Source organism: Equus quagga, chromosome 18 (genome assembly GCF_021613505.1).
Source record: "Equus quagga isolate Etosha38 chromosome 18, UCLA_HA_Equagga_1.0, whole genome shotgun sequence".
Taxonomy (NCBI): domain Eukaryota; kingdom Metazoa; phylum Chordata; class Mammalia; order Perissodactyla; family Equidae; genus Equus; species Equus quagga.
This window is the reverse complement of record NC_060284.1, coordinates 22,307,775-22,329,438: the sequence shown is the minus strand read 5'-3', so window position 1 is coordinate 22,329,438 and position 21,664 is coordinate 22,307,775. Positions and strand designations below refer to the sequence as shown.

Here is a 21,664-nt window from a genome sequence, read left to right as displayed (position 1 = left end):
ACTGTCTCCAAAGAACTTGCAGACTCAATTGCATGAATTAGATTAGATAAGAAAGATTAAAATACAAGGTAGGGTAAGAAAAGTTCTGTAAGAGAGTTATAAGCACATATAAGTGCTAGGGAGCAAAGGTTGGGAAATAGATTCTATATGAGATGGAATCAGAAAAGATTTTAGGGGCAGACCATTTTTCAGGAAACTGAGGCATGATGAAGTTAATTAATTTGCTCTAGATCACACTTTCAGGAAGGGGCAAATTTGGAATTGGAACTCAGGTCATCCAGTTTCAGAGTCTATGTTTTTAAAGTATGTGTGACATATACTTTATGTGAATCAGTGAGTATCAACCTTGAAAATTATTGTGAAAGTTGTCTCTATTTGTTTCTATTATAGACTAATAGTTGACAGTAGAAGATCTAAGAGAATGTGAATTGCTGTGATTAATTTGTATGAATCAATAGAATTTTTTTTTTACTTTTTTTTTTTAAGGAAGATTAGCCCTGAGCTAACTGCTGCCAATCCTCCTCTCTTTGCCGAGGAAGACTGGCCCTGAGCTAACATCCGTGCCCATCTTCCTCTTCTTTCTATGTGGGATGCCTACCACAGCATGGCTTGCCAAGCGGTGCCATGTCTGCACCCGGCATCCGAACTGGCGAACCCTGGGCCACCAAAGCAGAACGTGTGAACTTAACTGCTGTGCCACTGGGCCGGCCCCAATAGAATTTTTATCTTGTTTTGATTTTAGGTTGAATAATGGAATTTTCTTTTGACTGTCTTGCCATGAAAACTTAGAGTTAAGTACAAGTCTTCTAGAATTTAATAATTTATTTTTTGATAATTTTGAGGAGAGAGAATCTTTCAATAAATCATTCTTAAGTTGTATCTGAAAATGAAATAGACAATAGGAGTAAAAATCATATTGTCATAAAATTCCAGAAACTTTAATAAGGTTTCTTTAAATGTCTTTATTAAAACTGATTTCTTTATTCTTTTCCTGCTGCCTCGTCCTCCTCAAAGATATTTTTCTGGATGCCTCACAGAAGATGTAAGATTGGAAGAGTACAAGTGTTGGGATAATAGCAAATCAGTTTTTATATAGTTACGCTACCTTTCAAAGAGTTATGTAAAATAAATTAAAAGCAAATGCCATTCTTTGCAATGTGAGATATAAAGAAGGAAATGTTAAGAGTTCACCTATGGATATGCTGCACTGATTCAGAGAGATTTATGAACCATCATAACCGCACACACCCAGTCATGCTCCAGTGCAATCATTCTTAGATGTCAAAGTTAATTCCTGCAGAGATTGTGTTTAACCAACTGTTACACAAAGTTGAAGTTAAGAATACAATGAATTGGTAGCTTCGTTTCCATGTAGATCCTCCCTCAGAATTTTCTTTATTAGCTCTTCTTTCTTTGCTGCTTCTTTTATACCATCACTTTTGGAACATCATTCCATTTGCTACCAATATTCGTGCTCTGCTTTTGTGAATATTCTTTCCATTCATTTAATTTATTAAACTTGTTCATTCATTTATTCAACAAACTTCTTGGACACTTGCGATGTGTCAGGCGCTCTGCTAGTCAGGGGTCTATAATATTGATTAAGTTATGATCCCTACCTTTTTCAAGGTGCTTCTGATCTTGTGGGGATCCTGGACACTTGTAATTATTTTGGTTGATTTTCTGTTGTTCTTCCTACAACACTGGGCATTATTTCAATTCAGAGAATCCTCTGATTGATTATTATGCAATTTATTATTGTTATTTTTGTACTTAACATTATCTCAAGCCAACTTTGTTAACTCCTACATTGCTGTTGCACACCCTTTAAGTTTTCTCAATATCTACTTGCCCTTTCCTCCTTGCTAATAGACCTTCAGTTTTGTTCAGGTGTCCTCAGTTCTCATGTGACTGAAATGAAGGTCACCCCCATCTCAAACTCAAGGGTAAATCCAGGTTGATCTAAGTGGGTGATCCTCAAAGTGTGGTTTGCAGACCCCTAAAGGTCTCTAAGATCCTTTTAGAAGATCTGAATGGTCAAAACTATTTAGATGATAATATTACGAAGTTGTTTGTATTTTTTTAATATGTTGACATTTGATGATGATGCAAAAGATGTAAAGGATAAAACTGCTGGGACCTTAGCACAAATATTAGCAGTGACATGAAATGGTGCTTATAGTCATTGAATTCTTCACTGCCAAGCACTTCCAGTATAAAATAATGCCTGTTTCACTTAAGAATGGAATTGGTGAAGCAGTAAAAATTAATTTTGTTAAATCTCTAACCTTGAATACACATATTTTTGATATTCTTTGTGCAGAGCAAAGTATGATTGTACTTGAGGAAAACCACCTGGGCAAAAGACGTGTGTTGAACTAGTCACATTTTTCAAAAGCACCATTTTTACTTGAAAGAACTACTGAAAAACAAACAATGGTTATTCAGACTTGGGTATTTGGCAGATATTTTCTCAAAAATGTCACATAGAGGAAGACAACCAACAGTTTTTGTTGCCAATGATAAAATTTGAGCTTTTAAAAATTAGAATTCTGGAAAACTTGTATCTGTTATTGAAAGCTTGACTGCCTCCCAATACTTAAAGACTTCTCTGATGAGGTTGGTGATGGGATTAATTAATGTGAGTTTTTGATATTATATAATGAAATGTGTCAACATTTGGAAGATCCACATAACTTAGTGAACCAATGATTTCCAAATCACCAATGCATGATATTAAAAAATTATTGGAGCCAACTCTAATAGCCTAATGGTTAAAGTTCAGTGCTCAACACTTTGGCGGCCCGGGTTCATTTCCTGGAACCTCACCACCTGTCTGGCAGTTGCCATGCTGTGGTGGTGGCTCACATAGAAGAACTAGAACAACTTACAACTAGGATATACAACCATGCACTGGGGTTTTGGGGAGGAAAAAAAAAAAAGAGGAAGATTTACAACAGATGTTAGCTCAGGGTGAATCTTTCCCTGCAAAAAGAAAAAATCCAAAAAAACAGAGCAAAACAAAATTATTCAAGGGTAGAAGATCCATTCAAAATAAGGTGCACCAATTGATACTTGTTTAACAGAGTATCAATTTACTTGGTTTGTGATACATTTTCCAAATCAATGGATATTTAAAAAACACATTTTTAAAACTTCAGTAAAACTAGTGTCACTTAAAATTTAAATACCAAATTAATAAATATTGATTATAGTAGTGTCTTTTCATTAAAATACTCAAGAAACTCTATTAATTAGGAAGCTATTTCTAAGAAGCCATACTTGGCTTGCATTTTAATCATTCATTCCTCAACAGCTAGGAAACAACTTTTTGTTGCTGTTGTATTTGTTAGTCAAACTTACGGATGACATGTGAGGAGCAGTTTAAAAATTTGGAAGAAGAGGAAAACCAAGGGAAGGACACTGTATTAGATTGCTTCTTTTTTTTTTTCCAGGAAGATTAGCCCTGAGCTAACATCTGCTGCCAGTCTTCCTCAGCAAAGAGGAAGACTGGCCCTGAGCTAACATCCATACCCATCTTCCTCTAATTTGTATGTGGGACGCCTACCACAGCATGGCTTGCCAAGCGGTGCCATGTCCACCCCTGGGATCCAAACCGGTGAACCCCGGGCCACTGAAGCAGAGCATGCACACTTAACTGCTGCGCCACCGGGCCGGGCCCTGGATCAATTCTTATAGTTATTTATCGGGAATCAATATTTGCCACTTCCCTGAAATTAACTTATTGGGTAGTTCGAAATGTATGCATACACACATATAGACAAATACAGTAAAACATTATTGGCATGATGGGTTAGGAGGACAATTTATGGTATAGGAAAAGAAGCACTTTGAATATTAAATATTTTATAATGTGTTATGATTAACTTCTTTTGGAGTAAGAAATTTAGTAAAGTGGCAACATGGGAATATTTTAAAGAGTGTTCTATAACCAGCCAAGAGACCAGTGTTTGAGGTCTATATATACTACTAGTTTACTTTGTACAAACTATTTCAACTTGTATAGCCTCATCTTTTCTCATTTGTAACATAAATTAATATCTATCTCTAAGAATTTCCATGGAAATTGAATGAGATAGTGTAAGTGCTGTTTGTATATACAAAGTGCTATTCAAATAGGAGGTATTATTATTTAGAGTATTTTTTTACTTTTTGTTTTTGAGGAAGATTAGCCCCAAGCTAACGTCTGCTTCCAATCCTCCTCTTTTTGCTGAGGAAGACTGGCCCTGAGCTAACATCTGTGCCCATCTTCCTCTACTTTACACGTGGGACGCCTACCATAGCATGGCGTGCTGAGCAGTGCCATGTCCGCACCCGGGATCCGATCCAGTGAACCCTGGGCCGCCGAAGCAGAAGGTGGGCACTTAACCACTGTGCCACCCGGCCGGCCCCTATTTAGGATATTAAATCGGGTGCCCAATATCACAAGTCTATCCCATACAGTAAGCCTAAGAAGTCAGGTATGGCCCTTGGTCTATGAACAGAAGTCTCCATTGGGAAGTCAGGTGGTTTGAGTAGCTTTTGAAATAGTGGTGATACATTTGTGCTGGAAGTAACACATTGTTTTCTGATATTTACTCCAATAATAATTTAATTACACATTATTAACAGATATTTTACGTAAGTTTAAGGTCTGAAGTCTCCGGCCATAAAACAAAGTGTTCTTTGTGGGAAACTAATTGTTCTATATCCACATCAAACCTACAGGAGCAGACTTTCTTGTGGTGGGCCTTCACCAGCTGAGCTGACTGGCTGGGGAGGTTCTTTAATCTTTGGATTGGTTCTTTATCAGTTCTGCAAATTTAGCAGCCATTGTTTTTTTAACATAATTGTTTCTGCTTCATCTCTCTCTCTCTCTCTTCTTCTGGAACGGTTTAAATCTGTATTAGCACTTCTCATTCTTTCTTCTTCATCATTTGCCTCTCAAAATTTCCATCTTTTTGTCTTCCTGAGCTGCTTGCCTGGATATTTTCTTCTAATTTATCTTCCAGGTTGGAAATTTTCTCTTTTTGTTTAATCTGTGATTAAACTCATTCACTGAGGTTTAAAATTTTTTTCAATTTTTTTAAAAAAATTATTCCTAGGCATTCTCTTTGGTTCTTTTAAAAATCTGTTTGCTTTTTTTCATGTGTTTCAAGCCTCGCTTTTGTTTCTTTAAACTTAAAATATTTTAAACATTTTTAGTTTGCCTTTAGTGTCTACTAATTCTAAAAGTAATATTTTTTGTGAGTCTGATTATACTGTTTTTTCTATTGGTTCTCACTCATGGTGCTTTATTTTCTTTATGTTTAGAGACGTTTGACTTTGAGTTGCTCATTTTCCCTTTATTTGCAGAAGATCTTTGAAGTCTCAGGTGATAAGTTCCTCTAAGGAGGATTCCTGTTTGTGTCTGTCAGACACCTGGGTACACTACTTGTCTAAGACAACTTTTTTCATATTAAAACAGATTTCTTCCATGTGGTGGTTAATGTAGAAACTGACAGCTCTCAAGTTTTAAATCTTTTGGCTTATTCCATTGGAGGAGTTAAAACAATCTCAGGGAAAAGATTTGCTTGACATAGCTTGGGTAAGATGCCAAAAACCAAGTCATTCACTATGGCCAAAGATTGGAGTGATGTGTCAAGACTCAATATGATCAATCAGTGATGGTGAGTGGCTGGGTCATCTAAGAACATGGTAGCTTCGAAGAGAGCAACGTGTATAAAATGATGGGTCAAGAAACAAGTAAATAAAAGATTTGTGCTACATACGCTTTCTTCCCTAGAATGTCCAACATTTGTAGTACTTGGTTAACAATGGCCTAAAGCACACCTATTTTATTGTTCTAGTAGTTTAAGAAAGGGAAACTTGCGACTTAGACATTCTGAAAAACCTAGAGGAATGAAATTGGGCAACTTACTAAACCTCTCTGGGCTTCTCCATCTGCATCTTGACAGTGAAAGAGTTAGAACCAATGACCTCTAAAGTTCCCAGCATGAAAGCACTGTTATTTTAGGAGCTACATATTCATTAATCAATGAATAATAATTCACTCAATGACCATGTGTTTAATAGACTTGTGTGAATTTCTACTATGTGTAAGACATTACACTAGGTATGATGAGAATGATTTTAATCAATCCTTTAAATGTCAGGAAATTAATCTTTCTCCTTGAAAGCTTGCTTACACTTTTAAAATTCCTACTAAGTTTTATGCATGTAGTAAAGACAGACTTTAATGCAGTTTTGTTTTAAAAATCCTTAAATTTTAAATTAATACTGTAATAAGTTTTTCTATATAGATATTATGCAATAAGTTTGGATTAAAAGTAATTTTTTAAACATTTGTGAATGAGCAATGAGATAGGTGCTATCATACTCTTCTAGTGAAGGGGTAAATTGGTTCAACCTTTTGGTAAAGCAAAAGGAAAATATACATTAAGAGCTTATTTTAAAAATCAGTAATCACATGTCTATGAATCTATTCCAAGATAATATACAAAGTTATATATTCAGGAACAAGGATATTCATGATGCTATGATTTTAAAACTAAAAATTCTGAACAGACCAATACAGTCATGCATCACTTAACAATAGGGATATGTTCTGAGAAATGTGTCGTTAGGTAATTTCGTTGTGTAAACATCACAGAGTGTACTTACATAGACTGAGATGGTATAGTAAATACATTAACCAGTAACATAGTCTTTTATTATCATTATCAAGTAGTATGTACTGTACGTAATTGTACTGCTATACTTCTATATGACTGGCAGCGCAGGTTTATTTACACCAGCATCAAGACAAACACATGAGTAATGCATTGCACTATGATGGTACGATGGCTATAACAGCACGAGGTGACAGGACTTTGTCAGCTCCGTTATAATCTTGATGGAACCACCATTGCATATATGGTCATTGACTGAGATGTTATTATGCAGTGTGTGACTGTAATAGAAGAAGGTTAAGCAAATTGTTTACATCCATCAAGAATATTATAGAGTAAATACAAACTGTGTTTCTAAAGAATGTTTATGAAAACTGAACATAGAATTTGATTCTAATTTTGTTTATATATAGATAGAAAAAGTCTGAAAGAAAATAAATAAAAACTTTAACATTTTCTCCATGTTTATTGATATTACAGTTGACTATTATTTTCTTCTTTATACTTTCCTGTACATATGGAGGTAAGTTGAGAAATTTATGGTGGGAAATGAGGTAGTTATTTTGTCACCAGGAGGCAGATATCAAGAAGTTTTCTACTTTCAGATAATATCTTATTCTGCCTATTTTTCAATCTGTTTCCTTTGATATCTGCTTTCACAATTTTCTGTCTGATTTCTGCCAGAGCGTAAGTTCAAGAGATTCCCAATGGTGACTTCTTCTTTACTGGGCGTTATGTTTTATAAGTGAAAGATAATGTTTCTCAGCCATTAATCGGTTTATTAATTCTCAGTGGAAAAAGAGCTGGATCCAATATATATATATGTAACAAAAGTTTCTTTAGGCCTATTTAAAAATGAGATCACATTAATGATAATGACTCAAATTGAAATTATTTTTGTTCAAACTTGACCTCCAATCTTTCTTAAAGTCTAACCAAGTTTCCCCTGAGAGATTCTGGGTATATCTTGCAGGAGAATATCCGAAATGGTGTAAATTAAGTCCTTCCTCTTCTCAATGTACTTTATCCTCAGTTACTAGAGGCAACTTTCGTCATGACCACTGTAGCATTCTGCCAAGGAAGTTGTCAACTCTTGAGGTAACAGAAGTGTGTATAGCTTAAGATCAAGCTTTGACTTTTCCTGTCTCCTCACCCCATTTTTGAAAAGTGGGCTCTGCTTTGAAAGATTTTTTAGAGATTCCATTTCTCTGTGGAATTCTCCACTTTTTCATTCATTTCTTTAACATATTTGTATTTTTTTCCTCTTAATTATGGTTCACATTTTCCTGATTCTTTGCATGTCTCACAATTTTTTTTTATTGTTTGCTTGACATTGTGCTTAAAAGTACTGTAGAGATTGGAATAAGTATTGTTTTCCACCAGAAAAGGTATGTCCTTTCTTTTTTCAGAAGTCCAGCTGAGTCAGGTCTGGATTGTAGCTTTGGGTAGTTTCAATTCACCTATAGTTTCAGGATCTTGGAATGAGATCTGTTCAGGCCTCTCCTTCTAAAAGGATTTTGGGATCTAAGCATCATGAGACTTTTTGTTTTCTAGCCCAGTCATCAGCCTGTTGTATTGCTGCATACTCAACAAAAGTTCCATGGGGGAGAATTGGTAGGTGATGAGACTTATCTCTGTATTTGAGGGTCCTACAGGTTCCAGCCTATCATACCAGCGTGCATGGTTGTTAAAAGCTCTGCTGACTTCTTACTTCAGCCGAGTCCCCATGGCTGAAACAGACTCTGTCCTTGTGCCCATGCTCCTAGGAAGAATGATTCTCTTTGGAATTTAGTTCCTTTAGACTTTTTTGAATCTATAGCTCTCTGAATTCTAAGATATTCATGTCTGTGTGTATATCTTTCTCTCTCTCTCTGTTGTATATTTGAATGCTAAAATATGTGATTCAGACAGTAAGTGATTTGGTGTTCAGAGAAAGGAGAGAGATGAATTTGGACTCAGGGAAGAGTTAAGAAGATATGACTGAAATTAAGACTTGAAAGATGAATATCTAATTTTGTGCTATAGTTTGAGGAGGGAATAGAGGTAAATAAGATGGGCATGTAGTGAGTAGTTTGAATTTTATCCTATAGGAAGGGGAAGCCATTGTCTACATTCAAGCGGAGATGTGACTTGATAAAAATTACACTTTAGAAAAGATACATGAATTCCAGTATAAAAGTAGAATATTTGGAGATGGGAACATTAGCCATGAGGGTATTGTAGTCAATCAGGTGTGAATGGACAAGAGTGATGAGAAAGGAAAGCGAGAGATAGATATGGGAGAATTTGAGGAAGAATAAACAGAAATGATGAAAGAAATCATGATATTGTTATTAGGCTTTGGTATAAAAAACATTAAATAATTGGGTTTACACAGTAAAGAATTTGTTTGGATACTGTTTAAGACTCTATGAGATTCCAGTGAGGCTAACCTCAAGAGCAGTTTTTAATTTTTACACTTAACAAAGAATTTGAGGGCCAGCCCTAGTGGCCTAGTGGTTAAGTTAGGTGTGCTCTGCTTTGGCCGCCTGGGTTTGCTTCCCAGGCATGGACCTATACCACTTATTTGTCAGTGGCTATGCTGTGCTGGTGGCCCATATACAAAAAGAGGAAAATTAGCAACAAATGTTAGCTCAGGGTGGGTCTTCCTCAGCAAAAGAAAAAAAATAAAACCTACAAAGAGTTTGGCAAACTTTTCAGTCATATATCCATACCTGATTACTCATGCCAGATAGGCAGTGATTACTGGAATCATTAGGAAAAAAACTCAACTAACCCTAGGACTCAGTAGTTAACTGTTAATTATTGTTATCTGATTTATGTAACTTTATCAAGATTTACGTGACTTTCTTAGTCATGAGGTTAATGAACTTTGATTTAGAACTGGATGTGTTGGCAAACTTGCCATAAAGATATAGTAATCCTTGGACTTTTAAGTATAAATAAAGGCCTGGATGAAAGTAAATTTACCATATATACCTACACTGCATAGCCTATCATTCGTTATGTTTTGAATATGAAGATATGTAGAGAGGAGAACGAATTTCGTATAATAGTTTGTTAGCATGATTTATGACTTTTAAACATTTAAACATATAGTATCTGTTCCATATGGTAACATTTGTACGTTAACATTAGGGATGTGCCTCTTAGCTTTATTTTCCATTGTGTTCTCTCCACTTTCTGCTGTACTCCTTCACGGCTGCTCCCTGTTCTCTGGCATGCCCAGCTCTGTTTATACGCCGGTGCCTTTCCCCTGGTTGTTCCCTCTTTCTAGAATACCCTTTCTCTTGTGCTGCTTGGTAGAATCTCTCCCATTCTTCAAAGCTCAACTCAAATGTTTCTTCTCAAATCAGTTGACCTTTCCCTCTTCTGTGATCCCACAGACACTTTTAATTGTATGTATTATATCACCTACAGTAGTGAGCTTTTGAAAACAAGTTCTGATTGTGTTATTTCCAGTTATCTTATGATAAAGTCCAAAATTATTAGTGAGACTTGCAAGGCCCCCACCCCTTTAAAACCCGTGTACTAATTCTTCAGCCTCATCTCTCACTTTGATAAGACTAGTCTTTCTGTTTCTAAAGTGCCCGAGGCTCTCTTCTTATACTTTTTGCACATGTTGTTCCCTTGCCTTGGACGCTATTTTCTACTCTCTTGGAGAATCTCTATTCACCTGTTAAGTTTTAGCTAAAATTTTACTTTCTCAGAGAGACTTTCTATGCCCCTTAGATTAGGTTAGTTCTCCCTGATATAAGTACCCAAAGCACTCTATACACTAAAATGGTGTACTCAGTGCTATCTTTTCCATTAGACTTCATGAGCATGTCTGTCTTGTTCACAGTTATATCTCGGTTAATTAAGCATGTGTCAGGTACTTGAAAGGCATTTGCTAAATAGTTCTTGATAAAATCAATGGAAGGATAAATTGAAAACTTCATTTTGAAAGAAACTTTCTTATTTATCTCACTCTCCCAGTGCCTACATAATGCCAGAGATGGAGCAGGCACTCAATGATGTCATTAAATTCCATTTTAATAAACATGTTTTCTTTCTTTATGACTTATTTGCAATGGTATACTCAGAATTTTTCAAGTAAAATTGTTCCAATTCTACCCTTTTAATTAATTGAATATACCTTGTAAGTACCTTGTAGGATATTTAGGATTTTTTTCAGATCAGCTGTTCAGTCCTTCTCAAACACCTTTGTTGTCTCCCACTCTGCCTAATCTCCAAAGTTTGGAGACCCCTCCCTACCGAGGGATCTGTTTAGCTACAGTCTCTCCATATGTGATCTCATCCAGTCTTATAGGTAGAGATAACGTTATGGGCTGGTGAATCTCAGACTTGATGTGTATGTACTGGAAATTCCGGATTGATATAATTTTATATCTTCTTGACATCTCTATTGGGATGTCTAATAAGTATCTCAAACCTGACATGTCCTAAACAGCGTTTTAAATTTTCTTTCTTGACAATAACAAATTCTTATTCTCTTAGGAAGAGACAGAATAACCTTTGGTCACAGTAAAAAAAGTAGCAACATAACAGATTTTATACTCATTCCAATGGATCAATGACAACTTCCTACTAGGACATATACCTCTAAAAGCAAGCTGAGCAGCAACAACCTCACTCCAATGAGTGGCTGTAGGTCAATCAATTCTTAAACACTCCCACTTATGATATTCCACCATTTCCTGAACTCTGTGCTCCTAGAAACTGGAAATAATATCAGTGGTTTGTTTTCTTCAGAGGCTTCACCTGGAAACAAAGTTCTCCTTTGCTTAACACACAGAAAAGTCAGATTTTGCTTTCAATTACTTAATGGAGGCCTCTTCAATTAATATTTTCCAAACATGATCCTTTTTCAATTTTCCTCATTCCGTTATGGCATCATCATCTTTGATTCTTCTCTTTAGCTTGCACAGCACATCTTACATATCAGTAACCTCTGGCAATTGTATCTTCAAAATTTGTTCTGAATTTATCGAGCAAAGCATAATGGTTAAGTGTGTGGAGTGAAGCTAGACTACCAGCTTTTCAGCTTACTACACAAATCACTTAAGCTTTTTGTACTTTAGAGTAGAAACAGTACCTACTTTATAGCATTGTTGGGAGGATTAAATAAATCAATACACATAAATTACATAGAACAGTGCCTGGCACATAATAAATGATATATACACATTAATTATTATCATTGTGATTACCACCCTAATCCAAACTACTATTATTCTGTGATAACCTCTTAATTAGTGTACCTGCTTCCACCCTTGTCTGGCCAAAATCTAATTTCCACATGGTAGCCAATGATTGTTTTTTCAACTTTATTGAAGTTTAATTTACATACATTTAAGCATGCATTTCTGTAAATTTTGAAAATTTACGCACCCATGTAACTATAACCACAGCCAAGATATAGAACATTTCCATTATGCTAAATACTTCTTGTATCCCTTTTTAGCCAGTCCTCCTCTCCCGACCCCAACCCCAGGCAACCACTACTCTAATTTCTGTCATTATAGATCAGTTTATAATTACTGGAATTTCGTATAAATGGAATTGTACATTATGTGTTTTTTGGTGTCTGGCTCCTTTCATTCAGTGTAATGTTTTTGAGAATCATCCATATTGTTGCATGTATTAGTAGTTCATTACTATTTATTGAATCTACTACAGTTTGCTTATCCATTTATCAGTTGATGAACAGTTGTTTTTCTCTCCTCCTTTTCTAGTTGTTTTTTGTTATTCTCCTGTTTATTTGGCTTTTTGATTTATTTATGAATAAAGCTACAATGAACATTTATGTAGAACTCTTTGAGTGGATATGTGTTTTTATTTTTCTCAGGTAATTATAGGAGTGGAATTATAGGGTAGAATAGTAAGTGTATGTATAACTTTACAAGAAACTGCCAAACTGTTTTCCAAACTAGTTTTGCTATTTTGCATTCCTACCAGAAATGTATGAGAGTTCCAGTTGCCTGCAATATTTTCTTTGCTTGGAGATAACTCCTCTCCTAAATGTTTAAGTGACTTCTTGTTGAACTGGTTTTGGAGGATTAAGCTCAGTGTAATTTCTTCTTTCCTAGGTGTGATTCTGTACTGTCAGGGAAAAAGTGTGTCTTTGTCAGCACTGTTTGACAGAGTCAAACCCCTGAATCATTACCTCATTCTTGGCAGGCCCAAATCCTGTGTGGTTACCACTTGCCTGGGAAGGACAAGTTTTATTGTTGAGTAACTACTATTTGCTGGGTCCTATACTAGGAAATTTACATACATTATTTATATGTAGATCTTCAAAAGTCCGTGGAGTGTTTTTCTCCATACTTTGTACATTTACAGAAAACGCTGGCATGTAGTTAATAAGAATTGATGCTAAGATTTAAATCCATATCTTCTGATTACAAATTGAGTGCAAATAATTAAATATTTACTGAATGAATTAGTGGATCAATGGTTCTTATTAATTAATTTATTGATTCATAGATATTTATTTGCTTATAAAACTCTTATGAAAAGTAACTGCCAGTAGCACTTAACCTAAACAAAAATAACCTCAAGATTGTTTTTTACTGAGAAATCAAAATTTATGCTTGAAAGTTTCTTCTAAAACTTACTCCAGCCTCTACTTATAACATGTATCACATTTAAATAATCTCTGACATAATTTTTCAATCACAATTCAAGAAAATTCTTCATAAGATCTTTAAGTAATACATTGCAGTATTTAAGAAGCCTCATTTTTAGTAAATATATCCTCAATGAAGTCCATTTTCTCTCCTTTTCTTAATGGAAAATGCTATGATAATAGATTTTTAAAATATTATCCCTTATTTTACAGAATAGAATCTTGCCTCTATGTTCAATGTTATTCTATAAACAAAACAGAACTTATAAAGACTAATTTTAATAGCAACAATACTATTTGTAACATTTTTCATCTCTTGACCTTAGGAAAATGTACTGATAATTTAACTCTCTGAAATTACACACCCTTCCATGTCCTGGACCCAGGCTCTAAAGGCTTTCTCATTTTTCATTTATCCTGCCATTTAGCCTCCTTTACTGACATTTACTGACAGCTCATTTCTTTTCCTCCAATAATCCTCTATTAAAAGGTCTTCCTTTTCAATGGAGCTCACGGTTTTGGAAACTGTGGGCACAAAATGCTTGTATGGTCCTTTGGATGACCTGAACCAAAAAGGGCAATCAAAATGACACATTTTGTAACCATATTGCTCTCTAATCTATATTTAATTTTCTAATTATCTGCATGAAAATTTGAAAGATAAAATTCGATTACAAAAGGTATTTCATTTATATACAAACTCTGAAAACCTTTCTAATTATATATGCAAGATCTAAACCAACCTCAAGAATTGTCAGATTCAGAGCAGAATTTTGAAATATTACTAATCCTTTTTAAATCTAAGTGAATTAATCATTAGGAGAATGCAAATTAAAACCATGAGATCCCACTACACACCCATTGATAAATCTCATTGAAATGGACAATTTTCTAGGCAAATACAAATGATCAAAATAGAGTCAGTCACAGGAAACCTGAATAGACCAAGGATTAACTTTTGCTCAACTAATCAATAAGAAAAAGATACTCCTTTTGAAAAAAATGAGTTAAAGGCATAATTTTTGTCAACCTGAAACAACAGTAATGTCTACTTTTGGTGAGATTTTGGGGAGGCAAACACTGTCATATACAGTGGATAATAAAAAGAATTACTAATACTTTCTTGTGAATAAATTGCTAATGTGAATCCTTGTGAAAAAAGTTCTTCTTGTCTCTGAAAATTCACTTTTAGAAATTCTAACTAATTGAAGATATAAATTAAGATTTTGCTATAAGAATGTTCATCATAGAGTACATTGTTTTGAAAGAGTGAACAATTGGAAAGATTCTAGATTTCTCTGTATAAATTTTGTTGCATGCATATATGATCACTAAAAATGAATATATATTCATTCATATTTCAATATGTTAATAAGAGAGTGTTGAATTTTAAAAGCTTGTATTACACTGCAATAGATTCAACAAAATACAATTACATGCAAGAATTTGGATGAATCTCACGCACGTATTTGAGTAAAGGAAGTCAGTCACGCAAAAAGAGTGTACTACATGATTCGGCTTATATAAAGTACATAAACAGGTAAAACAATCTATGTTGTTGGAAGTCATTCACACAAAAAGAGTGTACTACATGATTCGGCTTATATAAAGTACATAAACAGGTAAAACAATCTATGTTGTTAGAAGTCAAGATAATGTTTACCTTTTGGGGAGATAATAACTGGAAGAGAGCAGAAAGGGAGCATCTGGGATGATGGTAATGTTTTATTCTTGATATTGGTCCTGATTACATGGGTGTGTTTGTTTGTGAAAATTTATCCAGCAAATGTCAGAAGCAAAGATTTGCATTACTAAGCTCTAGAGATGAGTAAGAAATTCTTAATTTTTGAACAGGGGCCCCTCATTTTCTTTCTTTTTTGAGGAAGATTAGCCTTGGGCTAACTGCTGCCAATCCTCCTCTTTTTGCTGAGGAAGACTGGCTCTGAGCTAACATCCGTGCCCATCTTCCTTTACTTTCTATGTGCGACACCTACCACAGCAAGGTGTGCCAAGTGGTGCCATGTCTGCACCCGGGATCTGAACCGGTGAACCCCTGGCCACCAAAGTGGAAAGTGCGAACTTAACCGCTGCACCACTGGGCCAGCCCCTGAACAGGGGCCCCTCATTTTCATTTTACCCTGGACCCTGTAAATTATATAGCCTGTCCTGACTACAACAATGGTAATCATTCAGTTATTTTTCTGATTCTTACTAATTAACAATTAGCTACTGATGCAGATATAGAAATAGAACTAAACTAGGGCCTAACTTGGGAAGAGAGAGCCCACTACTGAGGCCTACCTGAGCTTAGCTATTGTACTGAAGCATCAGGAAGGGTAATAACCAGGCTGGTGGGCTTTGCTTGCAGAGCTGTGGGGTGGGTGGTTTGGAAGGACCCAGAGAAAATTTGCCTGTTGTATATTATTTCTGTTGCCAACACAGAATTTCAGGCTTTTATTACCCTCTTGGTAAAAGGCCAGGTCTCCTACATTTACATCTTTCCTACATTTTCTCTGTATTCACCTGTACATCCGTAGCCTAATGGCTATGCACTGGCCAAGTAGCTGCCTGCCCACTGGAGGAACTAATAGTGCTAATAGACCTTTGCCTCAATAACACAGTCTCCAGATGCCCTACTGCACAGCTCAATTTACCAATGAATGCTGAGAGTAAATCAAACCTTCCCAGTAGTCGTGGGTCTCCTGATTATTTCCTCTTCCTTTCTTCTTTGCCTTTCCCATTTAAACCACAAGGTCCTTTCTATCAACCCTGCTAATCATATGAATTTAATTATGTCAGGTCAAAAATTCTGGTCTATGTTTAAAGATTGTTAAAAGTTACTCCTGAACTCAGCTGACATGGCTCTCATTTTGGTTTACTTCCAAACCAACAAATAATTCCTGCCAAGGCTGCAGGAGATGAGGATGCCGTGATGGATGCTGATCTTCAGAGTCTCTCCTGTTTCTCAGGGAGCTAAATTATGCTATAAAACTCCCTGTGCAAAGAGAGAAAACCACCTGTTGGAGAAACAACGTAACCATATGCTTATAAACTTGGGCTTCAAAGTCTCCCTACTCTCATGAGTGGAAGTTCTTGTGGCACCTGGTAGCGCATAGTTACACGCTCTTTGTTCTATTCTGTTTGCATCAGTGGGATCTCTGTTAGGCCTCGTCATAGCCTACCATGTGAACTTGCTCTTCCCAACTTACATTCTCCCTTTAATTAACCTCATTCCTTACTATGGTTGTGACTTTTAGGCTGTGACTCTGGGTGATAATTAAAATATTACATTTTCAAAATTTTAGTTTTCTTTCTGTATCTGAAAACAGGGCAATGGATAGTAGTTTCAATAATTCTTTCCATTAATGAAAGAAAATATACACAAGTGGGTTTGTTTTTTAAGTGAAAAGGGATATATATATATATATATATATATTGAACTGAAATACATATATATATAAATATATATACTATATAATTATATTGAACTGAAATAAGGAAAATCTCTGGTTTGACAGGTGGTAACTGATTTTTTTGCTAGTATCTTCCCTATCGATGAATTGCAGTTAACATGACCTTATTCATGTTGTGTACAGTAGTATATGGTTGCCATATTTGAGTGAACATAATAACATCAATTTTTTTTTTAAGATTTTATTATTTTTTTCCTTTTTCTCCCCAAAGCCCCCCGGTATATAGTTGTATATTCTTCGTTGTGGGTCCTTCTAGTTGTGGCATGTGGGACGCTGCCTCAGCGTGCTTTGATGAGCAGTGCCATGTCCACGCCCAGGATTCGAACCAACAAAACACTGGGCCGCCTGCAACGGAGAATGTGAACTTAACCACTCGGCCACGGGGCCAGCCCCCATAATAACATCAATTTATACCTCAAAGTACCAAGACCAAATTCATTTTTTTCAAATATTGTTATTTGCTTTATTATACTTCTATTTTGACTAATGAAATAGACAACTTTAACTTCTTGACAAAATTTTAATTATCATTCTAGAAGACTTTTACATCAAATAATACAGAACCAGGTAGCAGTATGAAAAAGGATCTTTATTCATTGCTTTTTATGATAAGTAAAGTAATGAGTAAATAAAATTATTAAACTTTAATATTGACTTACAGTTTTTCAAATAGTCCTGGATGTTTATATTTAATCAAAGTATCCTTTCTAGAATTCTTAAAATTAATTTTATGAGTACATGATCACACAGGATGAATTTAAAAAATTAGAAATATCTTTCACTTTTGTTGTTGTTTTTTAAAACTCTGTTCTAAGCCTTCTTGAATTTTTTTTCTTGTTTAAGATGCAAACAGCGGTACTTAAAATAATACTAACAAGCGCCACAGACCCAACCACTGACAACACCAAAGAAGAAATGCTAACTCCAGAATTAGGAAGATTTTCACCGGGACTGGGATTTGGCTGAGTTTCATCAGGACTGGAATCTGCTTCAGGAATAAACAAAGCTACTTGTGCGATGTTGGATACTTTTGATGTCAAATTGCTTTTATCCACACTTTGAATGGCAATGAATATGTGGGTTGCATTTCCTTCTGAGATGTGTCCTGGTGTAAATGCAAAGGTTTCCTCAGAGTTGGCCTCCTTTGGTAACAGATCAGTAGTGTTTACTTGAAGAGCGTCATCAAAATTGTCTCTTAGATCCAGGAGACTTCCATTTATTCTTATGATGTACTGTTGAGCTAAGGAAAAAAGTTACATTTAGTTTAGAAACCAGTGCATACCATATTAAATTCCTTTTTAGTCATTCTTCTCAAAATGTTGTTTAGTTATGCAAAGCTTATACTCATAGCTTTTAATTTTTCAATAAAAGCTGAATTCTGATTTTTAAACTCTGCCAAATACTACTTCTTTGTATGAAAGGTGGGGCCAGTTAAAAAGTGTCCTGTTTGATTGTTTCAAAACTATCAGATTATAAAATTAATGCTTTGCTGAGCAGCTGTCAGTTAAAAATTGTTCCTTTCCAACCTCCCCTTACACTCTTGCTTTTGCAACCAGCACCTGTAACTTAATCAACAGCACCTGGCACCTCGTCCTTACCTTTTCCAACGTCAAAGTCATCTCCTGGTGCTGTCCATGTTAGACTGATATCGTCCCCATCACGGGTGGCCTCAAGGTCTGTGATTTGACTTGGTGGGTACAGGTCAGGCAAGGGAAGATTTGAAACATTTGAAACCACAAATGCACCTCCAGACGCTGTTCTGCTGAAACTCTCCAAGGTTGTCTGAGTATCCTCATCAATTTTAGGTCTTGGTGGATTACCTTCAATTTTCCCTGCATTAGAAATTTCCTGGCATTTAGTGGGGAAATCTCTACTAGTATTTTCAGAGCTCAGTGATTTGAATTCCACATCTCATCTTTCCCTTTTCTTTTTTCATATGTGCAGTCACATTTTATTAAGCTTGATGACAAAGTCATAAGTATCCAATTGGTGGGAGGATTCTTTTTTAGCATCCTGACCAGCATTTTGTTGGATGGAATCAGATAACGAACTGCTTTGGAATTAAGACTGCACTGAATGGGAATAATGTAATATTATTCAATGTATGCTTTTTTGACAAAAAGGAATTGTTTTGTCTCTCAAATTATCTATAGGCTGGGAAGAAATTTGGGGAAATTGTTACTGGTTCCCTTCCAACCACCTGTGCCAGGTCACTCCCTCCCTCCCTGCTTCGAGTGCTAAGGAGTAATATGTCAGGTTACATTCTAGTTGCCAACAGAAGGACCCTAGAAGTCTCAAGATAAGGGACAAGGCAAAGGAAAGTTAACAAAGAATCCATTCTTAATCCTTATGATCACCTTACTCTACACATTGTTCTTCTTTTGACTTAAAATATTTCAAATAAATGTTTACTCATTTGTGTATCTTTTACAGCGTATGTAATCTGAAGGATACATTCTGTCACTGGCTTGTATTTAGGTACATAATATATTAGACTCTTTCCTTCATCCTGAGCTGAAAATTTGGCATATCAGTGTAGATATAGGTAAGGTGCTCCAAACTAACGTAGTAATGGCTGACATTTATTGAGTGCTTACTGGATGCCAAACACTGTACTAAAGCTTAGGTCAATTTGGAGGCAAACCCCAGGATGACAGAACTTCATTCCAGAAATGGGAAGAGCTATCCTTTGAGTTGCAAAATGTCTGAAGCCTTAATTATATCGACTCACTGTTATTCAAGCCAGCACTGGATTTCAGATACCATGAGTTACTCACCGTCCACTACCCAGCCTGGTATATATGCAGCTCTATTGGCTGGATGCCTTATGCTTCGTGTGGCAGCATTTGTTCCTCCATGAACCCGTACTTTTAAGCTGTATCTGCCATTTTCTGAATAAGCTGTAAAATATCTGGAGTAGACCCCATCATTTTTGAAAGAATCAGCACCTTGTTATAGATATGAAGGAGTAAATGATTATTGTAAAGGAAAAGAGAAATTTATTCATTTTCAAAGCCAAGCATATGGCCTTTATAAGCATACTCCCTTGATTAGGCTCCCTATTTTGGGGCTGACCCCTTGGGTTATATTTCCATTATAGTCTGGTAGTTAGTATCTTGTTGAGTTGATACCTTTGAGTTATTTTATATATATTTATATAACATATTACATATATGCATAATATTATATGTTTTCTAACATATGTATAATATTACACACATATACACACACTGATATCTGTCTAATGAATACCTTCACCTTATTCCTGGTCTGATAGTGGGAAACCCCATCTACTATTAGAGTATACATTTGCAGAACTCAGGAATACTGTAGTATTATACGTATATTTCTTGATATCAGTAGCAGTGGCGTTATTCATTAAATTGCAAACACATTTCTCAAGGAGTTCAACATTCTAAGACAGAGGCTTTTAAAGTGAGGTTCTTGGACCAGAGGCATCTGCATCTCTCTGGATCCTATTAGGAATGTAAATTTCTCAGACCTCCCAGGGGAGAGCCCAGCATTCTGTGTTATAACAAGCCCTCCAGGTGATTCCTTTGCATGCTAAAGTTTGAGAACCCCTGCTCCAAGTCATTGTTAGTCACCAATACCTTCTTAGGTAAAGGCATTCCAAATTAGCTAAGTAGTCATCTGGTAAAACCTTGAGATACGAAGCACGATGTAGGTAAGTTTTAATATTGCGTGGAAGAGGTTGGGGAAAGGGAAGAGGCAGGGGATAGTTGAGGAAACTATTGACATATCAGATGAAGGCACTGAGGTGCACCAAAGAAAAATTTTACCTTCTAAATTTTTCACAGAGCCAACTCTAGTGAGGATAGGATTATAAATTGACTAAATCAATTACATCCCAAAAGATACTGACGGAAAATTCTGACAAATCAGATGGTTATCAATGTGGTAATATTCTTGCTCATTAACCTATCAAAAGAAGGTTTAGTTCTGGAACAATCCAGGGTCTGGAGAAAGGTCTTAAAGCACCACTCACCCATAGAGACCAGGAGACAGAGTGTGGCCAACACCATATGTTGTTTCCTGTGAGTCAGATCTGGTACCTAATGCTCCAGTGGTGTCCCCTCCTCTCTCGTGGCAGTTCTGCCTGCCTTTGGGCATCAGTTCCCAGGACTACATGTGTACTTTGTTCCAGCTGTTGGAAAGTACTCTTGCCTGTCCCCTCCTTCCTGCCAGGAACCTGAATTCTACCTCTTAACCGCATATGGTTGCTTGTTTCTCACCCTTTTTGGCCAGACTTTCTTGATGATGGCCCCCCAGGACAGACTTGTTCAGAATTCTTGATGCTGTCCTCAACCTCCTGAATGAGACCTTCCTATCTGGTGACAGACATTGCTTGTCTGGATGACAAACAATAATGGTAGTAAATACCAGGTATTGACTGCTTACCACGTGCAAGACATTTGCTAAGCACCTTGTAGGTTTTACCTGCATAGAATTTTCTGCTGGTCCTGGTGTTCATGCATAATCTGCATCACTTCTTCTGATGCCTGTTCTACTGCCCCACACTGCCCCAGAGACCCATAACATATCCTGAGTTATGAAAATATAGGCTTATTCATAAAAACTTGTGAATTACCTGCACCGTTATCCAAAAGTTGTAAAACTTCTGTTTTTCCACTATTTGATTCAATGAAAGCAGTCACATTGGCTCCAAGAATGGGTACAAAGCCTTGTAGAATTTCTGCGTAAACAATCATTGGGCTGGGGAAGCTGTTTGTGTCTTTATTCATCTTAGCATTCACTGTGATTGGAGGCACGGAAGGATTTGCTGCCCGAGAGTTTACTGTTATCGTTAATATTTCTGAGTTTTGTTTGGCTTGAAGACTGTAAGTCCAAACACCCACCTGCAAATTCAA

General features: G+C 36.0%; 1 protein-coding gene across 1 annotated transcript in view; it reads right to left on the bottom strand.

The window, feature by feature from the left end:
- Nucleotides 1–17,334: 17,334 nt before the first annotated feature.
- The window catches only part of CLCA4 (chloride channel accessory 4), a 75,809-nt gene continuing 71,479 nt past the window's right edge, over nucleotides 17,335–21,664 (bottom strand). The window contains exons 11-14 of the mRNA XM_046645136.1: nucleotides 21,385–21,652; nucleotides 19,553–19,723; nucleotides 18,374–18,607; nucleotides 17,335–18,015 (exon numbers count right to left, since the gene is read on the bottom strand). Coding sequence (XP_046501092.1) covers nucleotides 17,573–18,015; nucleotides 18,374–18,607; nucleotides 19,553–19,723; nucleotides 21,385–21,652 — 1,116 coding nt within the window. The 3' untranslated portion in view covers nucleotides 17,335–17,572. The remainder of the gene's footprint in view (nucleotides 18,016–18,373; nucleotides 18,608–19,552; nucleotides 19,724–21,384; nucleotides 21,653–21,664) is intronic.